This window comes from Zootoca vivipara, chromosome 9 (genome assembly GCF_963506605.1).
Source record: "Zootoca vivipara chromosome 9, rZooViv1.1, whole genome shotgun sequence".
NCBI classification, from domain to species: Eukaryota; Metazoa; Chordata; class Lepidosauria; order Squamata; family Lacertidae; genus Zootoca; species Zootoca vivipara.
The window spans coordinates 71,844,191-71,862,468 of NC_083284.1; the positions used below are offsets into that span (position 1 = coordinate 71,844,191).

Here is an 18,278-nt window from a genome sequence, read left to right on the forward strand (position 1 = left end):
GATGGTGTTTCCTGCTTGGCAGGGGGTTGGACTGGATGGCCCTTGTGGTCTCTTCCAACTTTATGATTCTATGAAAAGGGGCAGAAGCTGCATATGGGAAGCTTTTAACTAACATCACAAGGGGCCTTCAATGGAAGGGCATGGGTTTTGCACAAACGTTATAGGAAGCACTGCAGGGACAGGTATTGCAGTACAAGATATCCCTACATGAAGTTACATGTTCAACTACCATTTTAATTCTGCTCGGGCGAGTAATCTCTGTGGAGTAAAACGCCCCCTGCGCATGATCATCTATATGGCAGTTCTCTCAACACCAAAGACAAAAGTGAGAGATCAAAGAGCTACCTTCCCTATCAGAAAGGCGCAGTTGATCTTCACAGCTGTCTTACCACATCACCATCTCTTGCCTGCAAGATCTACGAAGCGGACGGCGTCTCTCGCCCTGGATCTATTTATACCTTCTTCTCCGTTTCGCAAGGAGCCCACCTTTGGGGAGGTCATGGGCCTTCCAATAACGTTCCTGCCCTGCGAGGCAGATGACATTCTGCGTGGCTGGTCTTGTTGCTCCTGATGCGGAATGGCAACCCGTGGGGTGGGGTGGGGGGAAGGAAGGAAAGAAGGAAGGAAAGGGGGTCACTGCCGGTTGCCTCAAGTGGACCGGAATAGATGTGGTGTGAACCGGAGGATCTGCCGGCAGAGCTCTGGATTATTTAAAGAGAGATGCGTTGACTTGCACACTGTCAGGCAGGCTCCGGGGATGCTAGATCCTTTGCGCCCCACAAGCCCCTTTCCTCCGTTCCCCCAGGGACCTTGCTTCAGGGAGGTCACCTAGGGTACCTCTCCTGCCTGCCAGGTCCACTGCGGAGCTCGCCCTGGGTGGTGCTGCCTTGCTCTTCTTCCATGGCTGATCTCCACTGTCATCCTCTCTCAGCCCCAAGTGCCCAGCTCAGGTGAGCAAGGACCCTCCTGGGGGCCCTCCTCTGGCTCTCACTCCCATCTGGGGCAAGGCAGGGGATGGCGCTCTTCAAGGACTACGTCTTCCCTGCTCTGTCCCTCTGCCAGTCAATCGTCTTTTTCTTCTGCAAGGGGATGATTGAAGGGTTGGTGGTTCTACTCTTCCTGTGGCTGCTGGTCCAGGTCCTGCTAGACAAACACCAGCAGGGTGAGTATGCCGCCCTCCTCCTCCTCCTCCTCCTCCTCCTCCTCCTCCTCCATCCTCACCCCCTCCCTGAAGTATCATGGGAACTATAGTTTCCTAAGGAGATTGTAGCACTGCGAGAATGGGGGGGGGGGCTCCTAACAGCTCTCGGCACCTTCAACAAACTACAGTTCCCAGGATTCTTTGGGAGAAGCCATGGCTGTTAACGGGGCACTAAAGTGCCTTTTAAGCCTGTGGAGTGGGCATTCTGCGGATGATTGTCCTTTGAATCTGGAGCGACAGCATTTTGCAGGAGGGATTCGTGTTTTAGCTTTGTGTGTTGAAAGGGGACTAAAGCACCCTGGCCTTGGGCAGTTTGGAAAGTGATGGGAAGATGCATTGCAAAGTGTGTGGGATGAACAAATGACTAATAGGAAGACAACCCTGCAGGCAAATCAGGGTGAGCAGCCATTGTCATATAGGTAAAGGGGCCCCTGACCATCAGGTCCAGTCGTGTCCGACTCTGGGGTTGCGGCGCTCATCTCGCTCTATAGGCCGAGGGAGCCGGCGTTTGTCCGCAGACACCTTCCGGGTCATGTGGCCAGCATGACAAAGCCGCTTTTGGCGAACCAGAGCAGCGCACGGAAATGCCGTTTACCTTCCCGCCAGAGCGGTCCCTATTTATCTACTTGCACTTTGATGTGCTTTCGAACTGTTAGGTGGGCAGGAGCTGGGACCAAGCAATGGGAGCTCACCCTGTTGCAGGGATTCGAACCGCCGACCTTCTGATCACCAAGCCCTAGACTCTGTGGTTTAACCCACAGCGCCACCTGGGTCCCTACATTACAATGGGTCCCTACACTTACATTGTCGTATAGCCTGTAAGCAAATCAGAATGAATGCTCAGTAAAAAAGGGACACAGTCTAACCTTTAGCCCCAGCACCCTGAGCGAACTACCATCCCCAGGGTTCTTTGGGTTTCCATGGCTCCTCAAAGATATTGCTCCAAGGGTATAATGTAGATAAGGCCCAAGATGGGTCCGTCCCATGGGAATTGCACTTCTGTTAGGGGAGGGGAGGGGAGGGCCCTCCCCGCTACTCTCAGCACCCTTAGCAAACTACCAGATTTTGTAGTTTGGTGGAAGCCATAGCTGTTTGTTTGCTTTGTTAAGTGGTATGATACCATACTGTTTTCGAAGTATAGTGGAGATGGGGCCTGTGGCTACTGTACAGCACATCGTTGGCATTAAGATATTTGATTCCCACATTGCAAGGGGTTGGACTAGATGACCCTTGGGTTCCCTTCCTGTCCTACCATTCTATGATTCTACGGGAAAGCAGTAAAAAGTCAGCTGTGGGTCGTATTCTCTAAAAATCAAAGGCAACCTTCTAACACAGATCTCCAGGGGTTGTGAGGCTCCCAGCTGCCATTAACCTCAACCAGCATGCCCAGTGCTCAGGGCTGATGGGAGCCAGACAGTCCAGAAACATCCTGAGGGCCACAGTCTGCAAACAGGAGCAGCAGCAGCCACTATTTATCGGTGTTCTCTGGATTGATTGATTTCTGTTCTGGATGTGAGACGAAGAAAGGAACATTGGCAAGTTCCTGCACTGCTGGGGGTTGGGCTAGATGACCCTTGGGATCCCTTCCAGCCTTACAATTCTTTCCCTGTTTTTGTTAGAATTTTGTAGGGGATTGGCCCAGGGCCTTCTACATGCGAAGCATGCGCTCTAACCTTGTGCTGCAGCCCTCCCCCCCCCCAATCTCACGGGAGAATGCAACATTCCCTCTCACTCTCACACACACATATTCTGGTGTCAGCTGCCAATTTACCTGGAAGCCAAGCACAGATTGAGTGCTTTGCAAAGGGCTGTTTGACTAGGAAAAGGCCTCTTAGCTCCACAACTGCCCTGCGTCAGCAAAAAGGCAAGCCTGATAAGAAGAGCTTTTCTTTCCCTGGGGTTTAGCTGGTTTGAGGAGAGTCTGGCTTTATTTTAGCTCCTGAGCAAACATGTCAAACTGATGTCATCATCACGCCAGAGCTGCTCTTTGGGCGTCTTTTGGAGAGAGTGGGACTCCGGATGGGGTGACTTGCCCCTCCCACCCCACCGGATCCCTTTCCTGCCTTCCCTATTCTCCTTTTGAGCTGCCCCTCTCGCCCTTCTGAGCCTTAGTGGTAGTTGTTGTTGCCAATTTGTTCCAGCTGTTGTGAGCAGAGATGGGGGAGGAATCCAGTTCACACTTAAAGGAGATACTACCTAATCCACACATTCCAAAGCTGCCGATAGCGATAGCGTAATGTCATTATACAGCTGCATTTGGAATGTTCATGTTAGGCAAAAACTGCATACCGATTGCATAAGAATTTCCAAGGTGACTTGTTACACTTAAAAAACCCGCAACTTTATGTGGACATGCGAACAGAACTTACAAATGAAAACAAAAAAAGAGAAAACGAGCAAAACCCAAATGGACATGTTTTTTTTCCATCCCTACTTGTGAGTGGAGAAGTGAGTACATGCCGTAGATGGAGATCCAGTAGTGGTGCAGAGATTACAGTGTTAGACTAGGACCCGGGAGACCAGGGTTCGAATCTCCACTCGGCCATGAAGCTCACTGGGGAGAGGGGGGGGGTCCAGTCTCGGCCTCTCAGCCTAACCTACTCACAGGGTTGCTGCAGGGATGAAACAGAGCTGGGAGAACCAGGTAAGCCAACTTGAGCTCCTTGCAGAAAAAGGTAGGGGGTATAAATGCAGTATATAAAATAAATAGATGGCCCATGGTGAGCCCTCCCCTGAAACTGGGACCTGCCCCCCTTGAGGCTCTGCAGTTGCTTTTCCTACAATTTGAGTCTCTTCTGCAAACAGAAAGAAAATTCGGACCTAACATTAGGAGTAGCTTTCAGGTGGTAAGACTCCCTCAGAAAGGAATGCACACTCATTCCTTGGAGGTTTTTAAGCAGTGGTAGGGTGGCTATCTGTCAGGGATAATTTAGCTTTGCTCTGATTCTTGCATTGCAGGGGGTTGAACTAGATGACCCTCGGGGTCCCTTCCAACTCCAGATTCTATTATTCTATTATTCTCTTCCTCTCCTCTGCTCAGTGCACTTACAGGTATTCCTGGGCGTGGGGCTGGCCCTGCTCTGCTTCTGCCTGCTCCTTGGCTGCGCGATTTGCTGGCACCGGCGGAGAACGCGGCGCCCGGATTGCGGCGAGGCGCAGGCGTCGTCGGGCCGCCCCCTAGTGGATCTGGGCCCCGTTCTGCCCTCTCCGACGACCGCGGTGCCCATCCAGCAACAATATGCCCAGATGGCGGGGCAGCTTCTGGAGAGCCTGCCTGCTGCAGCTGCTCGTGAGCCGGCCTCGCCCGACGGCAGCCCCCCGACGGCCCTCCTGCGCAGCCGCGCCTCCCTGCCCAGCCTCGTCGTCCCGCCAGGGCTGAGCGCGCCACCGGCCAAGCGCCCTCGGGGCCCGCAGCGCCGGAGCACCATTGCCGCGGGAGACAGCAGCCTCCTCGCCGTGCGCCCCGTCGCGGGGCTCCTGCCCGCTGCTGCTACCCGCGCCAAGCCGCGACCTCGCCTGCACTTCGCCGTCGGCTACTCTCCTCCGGAGGCCACGCTCACGGTGAACGTAGTCGGCGTCGCCCATTTGCCCGGGGGCCTCGGCGCCAGCCGCAGCTGCTACGTCGAGGCGCGCCTGCTGCCGGGCTCCGCGGAGCCGCAGCGCACCGCCCGGCGCCGGAGGAGCCTCCACCCCGAGTTCCACGAGCAGCTCCGCTTCCCCGGCTGCGCCCGCCAAGAGCTGCCGGGCCTGACGCTGCGCCTCGCCGTCTACGCCAAGGCTTTCGCCCGTCGGAAGGACGCCTTCGTGGGCGAGGTGCTGTTCCCCTGCGCCCAGGTGGCCGGCGAGCTGGGCGCCTCGCCCTCTGCGCACGCCCAGGAGCTGTCGCTCACGAAGGTGAGGCTCGTGTCACCCAGCGGCCAGGGAGTCGTCGCCTCCCGCCATGCGGGGACCCCCAATTCCCGCTCCCCCTGTGGACCTCTTGGGGGTTTGGGGGCAGCAATGGTAGTTCCCTAAAATTCAAATTGTAATATAAGAAATAAAAGGAGCAGCAGAAATGCAATTGAGAACCAATCCCCAATATTCAAAGCGATGGATGGGTTACCTGCAACCACAAATGCTGGTTGCCCAGCTGGTCGCCCATGGGACAGTTTGAGAAACCCTGCACTGGATGGGTAAGGGCTGGTTTTATATGTTTGTACAATATGTGTGTCATGAGCATAGCCAGGATTTGTTTCCGGGGGAGGGCAGTTAGTTATGTATTTTGTAATGATTTACTTGATTTAGGGAGGGGCAGCTGCCCACCCCTCCATGGCTACCCCCATAGTGGGTGGGTGTTCCCTCTAGAGCAGGGTTAGCAAAACTGGCCCTCCAGATGTTATTGGATTCCAACTCCTATTGGCTGCTGGCCTTGGTGGGTATGCAGGCCCCTGAAGGGCAGGCTCATGCGCTTTTGTATAAATGAAATAACTAAACAGCATTTTAAAGCCTTAGGCAAGTAACTTTGACACGCAGGCATCCCGGCAAAGAGGCCCTAAGCAGCGCAAAGTGGCATAAGGCGAGAGTTGCTCTTGTGCTGGAAACCTGCTTCCTGGTTTCCCATTGAGGTTTCTGGTTGGCCACTGTGCAAAGAGGATGCCGGGCTCCACGGGCACCCACTGGCCAGATCCAGCAGGCTCTTCTTAGGTTCTTAAATCCATGTTAAATATAAAACTGGAGCTGGCTAACTCCTGTATGTTTGTATATATATGCCATCATGACGTGTTCATTCTCTCCCTCTTCAGTGCCACAGTTGCCAGGACATGAGCTCCGCCTCTTGGCTCTCTCAGCCCAAGTCCCTGGGGCAGCTTTTCCTCCTGCTCCAGTATCAAGCTCTGGCCAATCGCATCAAAGTTCTGGTTCGCAAAGCAGAGAACCTGGGGCGCGTCAGCCGGATGCTGGGAACACCAGGTAGGATGCATGTACCAACACGTGTATAGGAACACACAAACATAAGAAGCTGCCTTCTGCCGAGTCAGACCGTTGCTCCCTCTAGCTCAGTGTTGTCTACTCTGACTGGCAGCAGCTCTCCAGGGTTCAGGCAGGGAGTCCCTGCCAGACCTACCTGGAGGTGCAAGTGGGTATTGAACCTGGGACCTTCTGCATTCAAAGCAGATGCTCTGCCACTGAGCTATGGCCCTTCCCAGTATATGCTTTCCTCTGTGATCTCCACATGCAATAATTCTGTGTTTAAACTGGGATCTGGTACAGGTATTGCTCAGTACAGGTACAGGACTCAGGACACAAATTTTCATAAAATTTGCATGTTTTAATCTATGTACACACACACATTTTTAAAAAAATCTGTGAGCAAATTAAGAAGGGGAGCTCTCAGACCCCATCTGCATTATGCATTTAAAGCATTAGGATACCGTGTTTCTCCGAAAATAAGACACCGTCTTATATTTATTTTTCCTCAAAAAACCACACTATGGCTTATTTTCAGGGGATGTCTTATTTTTTTCCTCCTCCTCCTCCTGCCGCGGCTGGCATTGCTTCTGCACCTATCACTATGTCTTATTTTCAGGGTATGGCTTATATTCCTTGACTGCTTAAAAATCCTGCTATGGCTTATTTTATGGCTACGTCTTATTTTCGGAGAAACAGGGTACCACATTAAACACACATGGCTTCCCCCAAAGAATCCTGGGAACTGCAGTTTGTTAAGGGTGCTGAGAGTTGTTAGGAGACTCCTCTTCTGCTTACAATACTACATTTCCCAGAGTTTTCCAGGAAGAGGGCAGGACTGTTAAACCTCTGGAAATTGCAGCTAGAAACTGCTTTCTCTGCAGAGTGGGAAATGCTAGCTTAGGGGAGATTTTCTCCCTCCTTAGAGGCTTCCAAGGGGCTCCCTGAGACTGATGACCAGGTGATGATTCATTATAGGGAGCCTCTTGCAGGCCCTGCTCCTGATCAACGGATTGGCACTGAAAGCCCATCTCCAAAGAAGATGGCTGTAAATGCCAACCAGCAATTTTCTTTGAACTTTGACAGGTTATATCAGGTGGTGGGCGGTCCTGTCCACCTATCAAAGTTGGGGAGAGAGGAATCTCTCTAGTTCCCCTTCTTTCATAGAATGGTGGAATTGGAAGGGACTCCAATAATAATAATAATAATAATAAATTATTTATACCCCACCCATCTGGCTGGGTTTCCCCTGCCACTCTGGGCGGCTTCCAACAGAAAAATGAAATAAAATAATCTATTAAGCATTAAAAGCCTCCCTAAACAGGGCTGCCTTCAGATGTCTTCTAAAAATCTGGTAGCTATTTTCCCTTTTGACATCTGATGGGAGGGCGTTCCACAGGGTGGGTGCCACTACCGAGAAGGCCCTCTGCCTGGTTCCCTGCAACTTGGCTTCTCACAACGAGGAAACCGCCAGAAGGCCCTCGGCGCTGGACCTCAGTGTCTGGGCAGAACGATGGGGGTGGAGATGCTCCTTCAGGTATACTGGACCGAGGCCATTTAGTGCTTTAAAGGTCAGCACCAACACTTTGAACTGTGCTTGGAAACGTACTGGGAGCCAATGTAGATCTTTCAAAACCGGTGTTTAGTGGTCTCAGCGGCCGCTGCCAGTCACCAGTCTAGCTGCCGCATTCTGGATTAGTTGTAGTTTCTGGGTCACCTTCAAAGGTAGCCCCATGTAGAGCGCATTGCAGTAGTCCAAGTGGGAGATAACTAGAGCATGTATTACTCTGGCGAGACAGTCTGCGGGCAGGTATGGTTACCATCTCTGCCTCTTCCAGCCCTCAGGCACAAACCTGTCGGTCTTGAGGAGTCCAGCATCTCCCAACCCTTGCCCTCTGCTTTTCCTCTTTCTAGACCACTACGTTCTGATCCACCTCTGCCACGATGGAAAGGTCATTGACACAAAGGAGACCAAGTCCATAGCGGGCTACAACCCTGTGTGGAATGCCCCGTTCCTCTTCAGCTTACCTGCTGGAGACATCCAGGAACAGCAGTTGTCCCTGGAGTTCACAGTCATGCAGGTAATGGATGGAAGATTTGAGCCAAAGTATGTTAGGGAAAAGGGACACAAGTGGCGCTGTGGGTTGAACCACAGAGACTAGGACTTGCCGATCAGAAAGTCGGCGGTTCGAATCCCTGCCACGGGGTGAGCTCCCATTGTTTGGTCCCTGCTCCTGCCCACCTAGCAGTTCGAAAGCACAAAATACAAGTAGATAAATAGGTACCACTCTGGCGGGAAGGTAAATGGTATTTTCGTGTGCTGCTCTGGTTCGCCAGAAGCGGCTTAGTCATGCTGGCCACATGACCTGGAAGCTGTACGCTGGCTCCATTGGCCAGTAAAGAGAGATGAGCGCCGCAACCCCAGATAAATAGGTACCACTCTGGCGGGAAGGTAAATGGCATTTTCGTGTGCTGCTCTGGTTCGCCAGAAGCGGCTTAGTCATGCTGGCCACATGACCTGGAAGCTGTACGCTGGCTCCATTGGCCAGTAAAGAGAGATGAGCGCCGCAACCCCAGAGTCGTCCGCAACTGGACCTAACGGTCAGGGGTACCTTTACCTTTATGTTAGGGATTGATCTCTCCCTGATGACCAGTGATGGAGATGATGACAGTTGCCACACTTACTAGGGTGAAGACAGATGCAAAGAGCTGTGGTGTCCATTGAACCTCTGACTCCATTCTGGCCGTAACTAAGCTGAGTGCTGGAAGATCTGGGGCGGATAAATTAAAAGCCCTTCACGCAATGCCTAGTTAAACTATGGAACTTGCTTCCCTAGGAGACAGCGATGGCCACTGGCCACCAACTTGGGTGGCTTTAAAAGAGTATTAGACACATTCACAGAGGAGGAAGTCAAGGATGCCTCCTAGCCAGAAAGGCTCTGGAGGGGGGGGGAGGGCCATGTGCTTGAATCCCTGCTTGCTGGTTCCTCACAGCCACTGTGAGAATAGGTTGCTGGACTAGATGGGCCATGGGCCTGATCCAGCAGGCTCTTCTGAACAATTTTTATGACCAGGATTCTATATGCAGCTCCCTAGCGTGCCTGCGGCAGGGCTTCTCCTAGCCCAGGCTTCCTCAACCTCAGCTCTCCAGATGTTTTTGGCCTACAACTCCCATGATCCCTAGCTAGCAGGACCAGTGGTCAGGAATGATGGGAATTGTAGTCTCAAAACATCTGGAGGGTCGAGGTTGAGGAAGCCTGTCCTAGCCCATTGCAGAGCAGAGGGTTGGGGGTGGGTGGGAGGCAAGCAAGGGTAGAGCAGCCTGCATTCTGGGTTGACCTGAAAAATGTAGGCACAGATAATTCCCTGGGCCCAAATGCAACGTATGATCTTGAGTGCCGAGCCCAGCCCACTCTGGATCCACACTTCTGGACTTGCTGAACAGTTATACAAATGCATAGATTTATTATTTATCTATTATTGTGATTTTTAAATCCTCTCTTCACCCTAAGGTCCATGGGCAGGTCACAACATTGAAACGCAATGTTAAAAACAGTTCCAAACAATTTACAGTCATAAAAATATTGGGGGGGGGGTCCTAAAAAAATGCTCTTCGAGTGTCAAAAGCTGGGGTCAAGAGGGTCAAGCCATTGAGTTGAGCTAAAGGGAAATGAGGTTTTAGAAAGACAGTGTGGTTCAGTGGTTAGAGTATTAGAGTAGAACCTAGGAGAAACCAGGGTTCTGATCTCTACTCTGCCATAATAATAATAATAATAATAATAATAATAATAATTTATTATTTATACCCCGCCCATCTGACTGGGTTTCCCCAGCCACTCTGGGTGGCTTCCAACAGAAAAATAAATCACAATAATCTATTAAACATTAAAAGCCTCCCTGAACAGGGCTGCCTTCAGATGTCTTCTAAAAGTCTGGTAGTTGTTTTCCTCTTTGACATCTGTTGGGAGGGCGTTCCACAGGGCAGGCGCCACCACCGAGAAGGCCCTCTGCCTAGTTCCCTGCAACCTGGCTTTTCGCAATGAGGGAACCGCCAGAAGGCCCTCGGTGCTGGACCTCAGTGTCTGGGCAGAATGATGGAGGTGGAGACGCTCCTTCAGGTATACTGGACCGAGGCCATTTAGGGCTTTAAAGGTCAGCACCAACACTTACCCTCAGCCTAACCTACTTCACAGGGTTGTAGTCGGGATAAAAGGAGGAGGAGGAGGAGGAGGAGGAGGAGGAGGAGGAGGAGGAGGAGAATCTGGTGAATCCTTTCTGTCCAAGGAGGAAACAAAACAATGCATTGATTCCTGCTTGTTGTTGTGCCAACTTAGGGTGCACTTCCTCAAGAAGTATTTTGTAGGTGGGAAAACTTGGGCTGAGATTTCCTATAGGGAGGGGAAACCCTGAGGTGAAATGGAAAGGTGTTGCCATGGCCCCCTGCCCAACCTTGCTTGCCAGGGTCCTGTGGTGGACAGTGGCGGCTTCCAGGTTCTGGCGGAATCTGACGGGGTCTGGGGGATCTTGCTGCAACCTGGAGGTCACTGCCGCTTTTTCCTTGCTTCTCTGGCATGGGAGGGGTGCCACCAGCAAGAGAGCCCTGCTGGAAGACAGTGTCAGTTCTCCTCACTCGTCCGGCATCACGGGTGGGGGTGGCAGGGCTTGCCTCAGTCTGTCTCAGGATGGGCTAGCTATAGGGCAGCTCTGAGGTTCCCCCACAACTATTCCTGACACTGACTCTGTTTCCCCCTCCATCTTGTCCCAGGCTCGCCTCTACGCCCGCAGCTGCGCTGTTGGCCGAGTGCTGATCGGCCCTGTGGCCCCTGAGATGGGGCAGGTCCACTGGAAGGAGATGTGCAGCCGGGGGAACATGGAATCTGCTCGCTGGCATGCCATTCAGTCAGGCGGCTTTCAGCTCTGCCCTTGAGATGCGCACCCAGAGCTTCCGGCTGGGGAAGTCACCTGCCGGTCATGGTGAACGATGGTAGCCAAAGCAACGGCACCCTGCGAGAGAAATGGCCTCCCTCTGCTAAGGGAGGCCAGGGAAGGCTTGAGGGGAACTTGGCATGGCGACACCTTTAAGGTACACAGGACTGCAGGAAGTCCAACTGGAGAAATCCAAGCCAGTTCCAAGTCTTCCCAAGGCAGGGACTTTTTGCCCAAAGAGAGGTGATGCTGCCTGGAGCCCTTCAGAAACCTTGGGGTTGAAAGGTTGGCTGCAAGCTCTCCGGGACAGCCAAGGAAGGCAGAAAGATCTCTTCCTCCATAATGCTCCCCACCTCCACCGGGCACGCTGACCTCAGATCCAAGATCCGCTTCAGCAGCAGCTTCTGGGCACTGCATCATCCACATAACTTACGGCTGCCAGCCATAACGAAAGAGAACTGAAAACCACTTTGGATGGCGCTCAAAGGCACGGCGCTGCTCTAGGTGGGGTGCTGACTACTGCTGCTGTTGCAACGAGGAGGAACTTGAACTGGGGCAGCTGGGTGCAAACAGAAATGTCAGAATAGTAGGCGCCAGTGGCCTCGTTGCAAGGCAGCCTGGAAGGGCTGTTGTGCTGGAGGCTGCGATGGACAGAGCTCTGCAAAGAGAGCCTGTCTGTATAAAGCATATGCATGGCCCATTAACAGCCTTTATTGCATTCCTTCTCGGAACATGCTTATTTCATTCTCTCATCTCCAGGGGGTTCAGGGCCGGCACACATGGATCTCCCCCCCACCCCTTCATATCCTCTCAACAGCCCTGCAAGGTTGTATTAGTGGGTGTGGCGTTTCACCTCTAGAGGGCCTAGAAGGGGTTAAGTTGCCAGGAGGGAAACGACCAATGGGAGCTCTCCAGCCAGAAGCAGGGTGTATATAGGAAGAATGCAGGCAGGCAGGAGAGGTAGATGAGATGAGAGATGAGGAGAGTTGGGAGAGTTAGATGTGAGGAGAGAGAGATAGATGAGAGGAGCTGGTGTGAAGAATAGAGCTGGTTAATATTGTGGTGGCTGTTAAATAGCGAGATAGACAGGATATAGTGTTAGGAGTTTAGTGATAATTATTATTAGTATTATTTAGAGGTAATAGGCCGGTAAATCATATTTAGAGGTATTAGGCCGGTATAGGAACCATCTGTGATTTTGGAAACCGTTTAAGCTTTGTACAGTAACCAACACGCATAAGAGTATTCATTAAACTATTCTGTTTTATTTTACTATATCCTGGTCTGAAGTGTGTGAGTGATTGAGAGTATTTGTTTGTCGTTGGCACAACACCAATAGACCTTCAAACGTCCGGGGGTGTTGTGCAGGTCAGTGTGACCGCGACAGTGGGCAATGCCATGTGGAAGATATTTCACACTGTATGTTAACTTATCCCCTACATGCAAATCCAAAAGAGGCACTTTTTCAAAAAACCCTGTTTGTGCAGGATAGCAGGCTGTCCCTGAGTGAGAGGGTCCAGGGGTTGTTAAGGGACCATACTACACTAGAAGAAGCACCTGGATAAAATAGCCGTAAGAAGTGAGGGGAATTTGGAGCACTAAACTGAAACAGGGGCATCCCTGTTATCAGATATCTCACATCATATGTTTGCTGTTTTTATTTGCAGATGTCTGAATCATATTTTAAAATAAAAAAATTCCTTCAGTAGCACCTTAAAGACCAACTAAGTTTTTATTTTGGTATGAGCTTTCGTGTGCATGCACACTTCGTCAGATACACTGACGAATTTTAAACTGATTGTAATTGTGTGGAATTGCCCTGGCCTTCAGTTAGTAAAATAAACTTATTTTGAGTGATGTAGGTTAGACTTGAGGGCAATCTACCAGGTCAAAAATCTCCCCAGAAACTTTATGACTGAGCAAGGATTTGAACAAGGATTTCTTGTATTATGAGGGATGCAAGAAGCTGCCTTGTACTGAGTCGGATCCGCTGGTCCATCCAGCTCAATATTGTCCAAACCAACCTGCAGCAATGGCTCTTCGGGGATTCACGCAGGGGTCTCTCACAGCCCCACCTGGAGATGCTGTTGCAGACTGAACTAGTGAATCAGGTGGCTCTACCACTGAGTTATGGTCCTTAGAAAATCATTACAATTCTATTGGAATATTTCAGCCAGTGGGAGGGATCCTGAGCTTCCCCCTTGGGCCATTTGGACAGGTGGGAGTCATGATTAGATAACACAAAGGGGGGGGGAATATAATCAGTGTCTGCGTATCTTTTATAAAGCCAGCTAAGATCCAAGCGGGGGGACCCAGGTGGCGCTGTGGTTAAACCACTGAGCCTAGGGCTTGCTGACCAGAAGGTCAGCGGTTCAAATCCCTATAATTTAGAGGCGAACCTGACCCATTCGCACTTCGTGAAACAAAGGGGAAACTGAATTGCAGCCTTTTAAATCTGCACTTCCTCAAATTTTGCGGTGCGGGGCTCCAGCAAAGCCAAGTGGAAAGGGCAAATTGGGAGGGTTCAAACTTCTCCCCCCTGCATAAAATGACCTTTGGAGGCCCCACCGTTTGGGATGATTCCAGGGCAGGTTGCAAGATTATAACACAATATGATTGATTGATTGATATTTATTACGGCCATTGGCCCATCACAACAATTCCCATACCAACATATATGTACTTAAACCTCCAAATTTAAAACAGCCAAAAACTTACAAACAAACAAACAAAAAACCCAACAACATACAATACAATAAATTTTCAACATAAACATCGCCCTCTGCTCATAAATTAATAAAAGACATAAATGATGAATGGTATAAATGGTATCTGAAGAAGTGTGCATGCACACGAAAGCTCATACCAAAATAAAAACTTAGTTGGTCTTTAAGGTGCTACTGAAGGAATTTTTTTATAAATGATGATATCACCTAATTACATCCTAAAACATAAATCATGGTTTAAAAGGGTTATCCGAGCCGCACAGGAGTCCGTTTTTCTTCTTTAGGGATAGGACGCTGATCAAGAATCTGGCACAATATGAAAAACAATTTAACCGTAAAAATAAGACAAGTCCTACAAAAATACCACACAAAACCAGTAAAAAAAAGTAGTATGAAAGCATGCAGAAACAAGAATTCGGGGAATTCCTACAGATAAAAACTGGCCTTATGCTCCAGGAGAGCCTGGGGGAGAAGAAGAGGTGTCTTGGCAAGATGGGTGCTGCTTCATGGTGGAAGGACAATAGCAGAAAAGCCCGTTTTGGGAGTCACCGCCCTGTGACACCCTGCAGGGCACAGTACTGCAAGGAGACTCTCCCCAGATGATCTAAGTGATCTTCCCATTGAATTTCCTCATGTTCAAATATGGCAGAGTTTCTCCAGCTCTCCTTCAGTTCGGTCTTCTTCTGAAGGTTCGGGGCTCCCTCTGAATTTAAAGGGGGACCATGGTCTTGGGGACCCAAATGGCCTTGGGGACAGAAGAGCTGAGCTCCGGGGGCTGAGCAAGGTCCCTTCGCCCTCAAGGTGGCCCTGGCCTTCTTGGTGGGAAGTCGTGGGGGGCAACAAAAGAATTGCAGAAGGCACAGTGGGGCCGGAGGACCCCGGGAGCGAGGGGCGAGGCCATGCAGAGAGGAGGTTTCCATGGGCAGCAGAGGTTGTGGCTGACAAATGTGCGACACTCGTGTCAGAAGAGACACAGCTTCGCTCTTCTTCAGCACCAGAGTGGAGCTGAGCCTCCTGTGTAGCCGCAGGCCAGTTCTCTCTGCCGCAAATGGAGGATATGAGCTCGTTCCTTTGGGGCGAAGGCACAGGGTTGTTGCATCCATGAGCGTTTTGCACATCCCGGTCCGGGTTAGTGGAGAGCTGGGGAACCAAACACTCGGCCCTGCTCTTTTCTGGTCCTTGCTTCGAAAGTCTGCCGATCTCTTGGATCTGTTGCTGGAACCTCAGTTTGGCTGTTTGGGGAGTGGAGAAATAGGAGCAGAGATTTAGTAAAGAAATATTATCTCCCCCACTTTCAACTCCAAAAGATTCCAGGGCAGCAAATAATACTGTTGGTTTTTTTTTAAAAAAATCCCTATATAAAACTGTAAGGCACATCTGGTTGGCCACACTGAGAACAAGATGCTGGTCCAGATGGTCTGATCCAGCAGCTAAGTTCTTACTAGGTTTTTAAGTTCTTCTATAATGTAGAAAACTAACAGTGGTTCAGCCTCAGCTGTTCCAAAGTTATGTAGGCTGTCTAAAGTCCTTGCAAGAAAATGCAACCACGGTGTGCAGTGGCCCCTTAAAGACTAATATATTTATTTCAGCATAAACTCATTCTCTCTCCCTCCATTAAAGCTTATGCCAGAGGTCTCCAACACAGCCCCACTTGTTATGTATTAAGTTAACTGCAGTATTCCTTCTGGCCACCATGGCTGCAGTTCTTACCCTGCCCACTGTAGCTGCAGTTCTCACTCAGGTCCACAACATGCAAATGAAGGATTGAGAGTGCTGTTCACAGATTGGGTAGCTAGGGGAGGTTTGTTACTGTTGCAAGTTACTGAGTACTATATAAACCAGTTGGCTAAGCTACTGTTCTGTCTGGACTCAGAGCTAGAATAAAGAGCTGGTTGTTTTGAGAGCTGTGTCTTCATCCTTCTTACCCACTATTTTACACTGGTGAAGAAGGTGGGATCAGGATGCAGCAAGCCACAGCCAGAGCTGAATCACTGAGCTAAATCACTGAGCTGAACACTTAAGAGCTGAATCACTGCTGGCCCCTTAAAGACTAATAGATTTATTTCAGCATAAACTCACTCTCCCTCCATTGAAACTTATGCCAGGGGTCTCCAACACAGCCCCACTCCCTGCAGTATGTCCTAAGGTGCTTGTGAAAGGACTCAGTAAAGTTCCCCTCAAAGATCCGCAATAGATGTGGGACTCTTTCCTCTCCCTCCTCTGTTCTCGTTTCCATTGACTGGGCCACTCCTGCCCTGCCTCTCTTCTTCCGCTCTTTCAGATGTGGTAGCCATTTTGTGTTACACCATGCCCTCACAGTAGCCATTTGTGACAGGCACCCATGACAGTTTCTCAAACAGGGGCACCATCTAGGGTGGGACGAGGGCCCCCCCAAAAAATTCAAGGATGGGGCCGCCCCACTAGGCCTTCCTGTGGGCATCACTGAGCCTTCTCATGGCTGCAACAGACACCACTGGGCCTCCCTTCGGCCATGATGGGCCCCATCCGGCCTCACAGCCACCTCCCACTGTGTGATGCCATGCACATGCACTGGGGCCCCCCAAAGTTGGGCGGAACCCGGCGCCAAAATATGCCCACCGGTCCAAAAAGGGTTGGTGACCTTTGCTTATAGCAAACAAGCAGAAACATTAGAACCAGTAACACAAAAACAATGCTTGCAGTCTCAAATATAATAAATTAGCTCATGCCACTACAGATGAAAAGGTAAAGGGGCCCCTGACCATCAGGTCCAGTCGTGTCCGACTCTGGGGTTGCGGTGCTCATCTCGCTCTATAGGCCGAGGGAGCCGGCGTTTGTCCGCAGACAGCTTCCGGGTCATGTGGCCAGCATGACAAAGCTGCTTCTGGCGAACCAGAGCAGCACACGGAAACGCCGTTTACCTTCCCGCCGGAGCAGTCCCTATTTATCTACTTGCACTTTGATGTGCTTTCGAACTGCTAGGTGGGCAGGAGCTGGGACCGAGCAACGGGAGCTCACCCCGTTGCAGGGATTCGAACCGCCGACCTTCTGATCAGCAAGCCCTAGACTCTGTGGTTTAACCCACAGCGCCACCTGGGTCCCCTGCCACTGCAGATTAGATTACTGCAATGCGCTGTACAGACGTCTTCTTGAAAACAGTTCAGGAGCTACAGCTGGTGCCTAATTCAGCAGCCAGATTATTGACTGGGAGCAGAAGGTCTGAGCGCACTGCACTAATTCTGCCTGACTCTCCTGTCGATTCTTTTCTGGGCTCAGTTCAGGGAGCTGGTTTTCACCCCTAGAGCCTTAGGCAGCTCAAGATCACAATACCTCAAGGACCGCCTCCCTCCATAGGAACCAACCTGGGTCCTGCAATTGTCGTCTGAAGCCTTTTCCCCTGTATGAGCCACCCTTCACGGGCAGCCACACAAGAACAGGGCCTTCTCCAAGATGGCTTCCCAGGTGTGGGAGACACTCCCCAGGGAGACCCATCTTGCCCCTTCCTTATATATCTTCAGAAAACATTCCTTTTTGGTCAGGCATTTAGCTTTTAACTATATATGGCCTTCTTGCATGCATGTTTTAATGTAGGTGTTTAAATATATATATATGTGCTGCTTTCAATGGATGTATGTGGTTTTTTCCTTAAAATACTGTATGTCACTTTGAGTTGCTTTGTCTACACTACCCAGGGAATCTTTCCCAGTCCTACTTGGTGATGCCGGGGACTAAGCCTGGCACCTTCTGCATGCCAAGCAGGTGCTCTAACACCTTAAAGGTAAAGGTAAAGGGACCCCTGACCATGAGGTCCAGTCGTGACCGACTCTGGGGTTGCGCGCTCATCTCGCATTATTGGCCGAGGGAGCCGGCGTACAGCTTCCAGGTCATGTGGCCAGCATGACAAAGCCGCTTCTGGCAAACCAGAGCAGCACATGGAAACGCCGTTTACCTTCCCGCTGTAGCGGTTCCTATTTATCTACTTGCATTTTGATGTGCTTTCGAACTGCTAGGTTGGCAGGAGCTGGGACCAAGCAACGGGAGCGCACCCCGTCACAGGGATTCGAACTGCCGACCTTCTGATCAGCAAGCCCTAGGCTCAGTGGTTTAGCCCACAGCGCCACCGGGCAAAGGCCTACCTGGTCCAGCAGCAACCTCTTCTCACAGTGGACGACCATCACCATCACCATCACCCTTCCTACCTTTCATTAAGGCTTCATTCTTCTGCTTCAGAGCTTGGATCTCAGAGGCCATGGAGGTGATCTGGAAGGGATAACTGAATTATAAGGGGGGGGAGGGTTTGCCACACCTGCACCATACATTTAAAGGGCTCTTGGGCCATGTTTAGCAGTCATGGCATCCCCCAAAGAATTCCCGGGGAACTTTCTTTTATGTGACTTGAACTGCCAGCTTCATCAGATCGGGAAGGTGGACTTGTCAAGTGGCCTCTCTGAATGGGTGGCAGGAGCAGGGCCACGAGGCGGATGGAGGCAGCTGCTCTGCGG

General features: G+C 50.9%; 2 protein-coding genes across 9 annotated transcripts in view; one reads left to right on the forward strand and one right to left on the reverse strand.

Moving 5' to 3' along the window:
* Positions 1–1,014: 1,014 nt before the first annotated feature.
* Positions 1,015–12,348, forward strand: LOC118084217 (synaptotagmin-5-like). Its single transcript, XM_060278264.1, has 6 exons — positions 1,015–1,162; positions 4,242–5,104; positions 5,741–5,746; positions 5,983–6,148; positions 8,060–8,226; positions 10,911–12,348. Exons 1-6 carry the CDS (start codon positions 1,015–1,017, stop codon positions 11,070–11,072), a joined length of 1,512 nt encoding a protein of 503 aa, XP_060134247.1. The 3' UTR covers positions 11,073–12,348.
* Positions 12,349–13,482: 1,134 nt separating this feature from the next.
* LOC118084218 (trichohyalin-like) overlaps positions 13,483–18,278 on the reverse strand; it is a 28,246-nt gene continuing 23,450 nt past the window's right edge. For all 8 annotated transcript variants that reach the window (XM_060279009.1, XM_060279010.1, XM_060279006.1 and 5 more), the window contains 2 exons: positions 17,976–18,036; positions 13,483–15,029 (listed from right to left, as the gene is read on the reverse strand). In XM_060279009.1, coding sequence (XP_060134992.1) covers positions 14,434–15,029; positions 17,976–18,036 — 657 coding nt within the window. In that variant the 3' untranslated portion in view covers positions 13,483–14,433. The remainder of the gene's footprint in view (positions 15,030–17,975; positions 18,037–18,278) is intronic.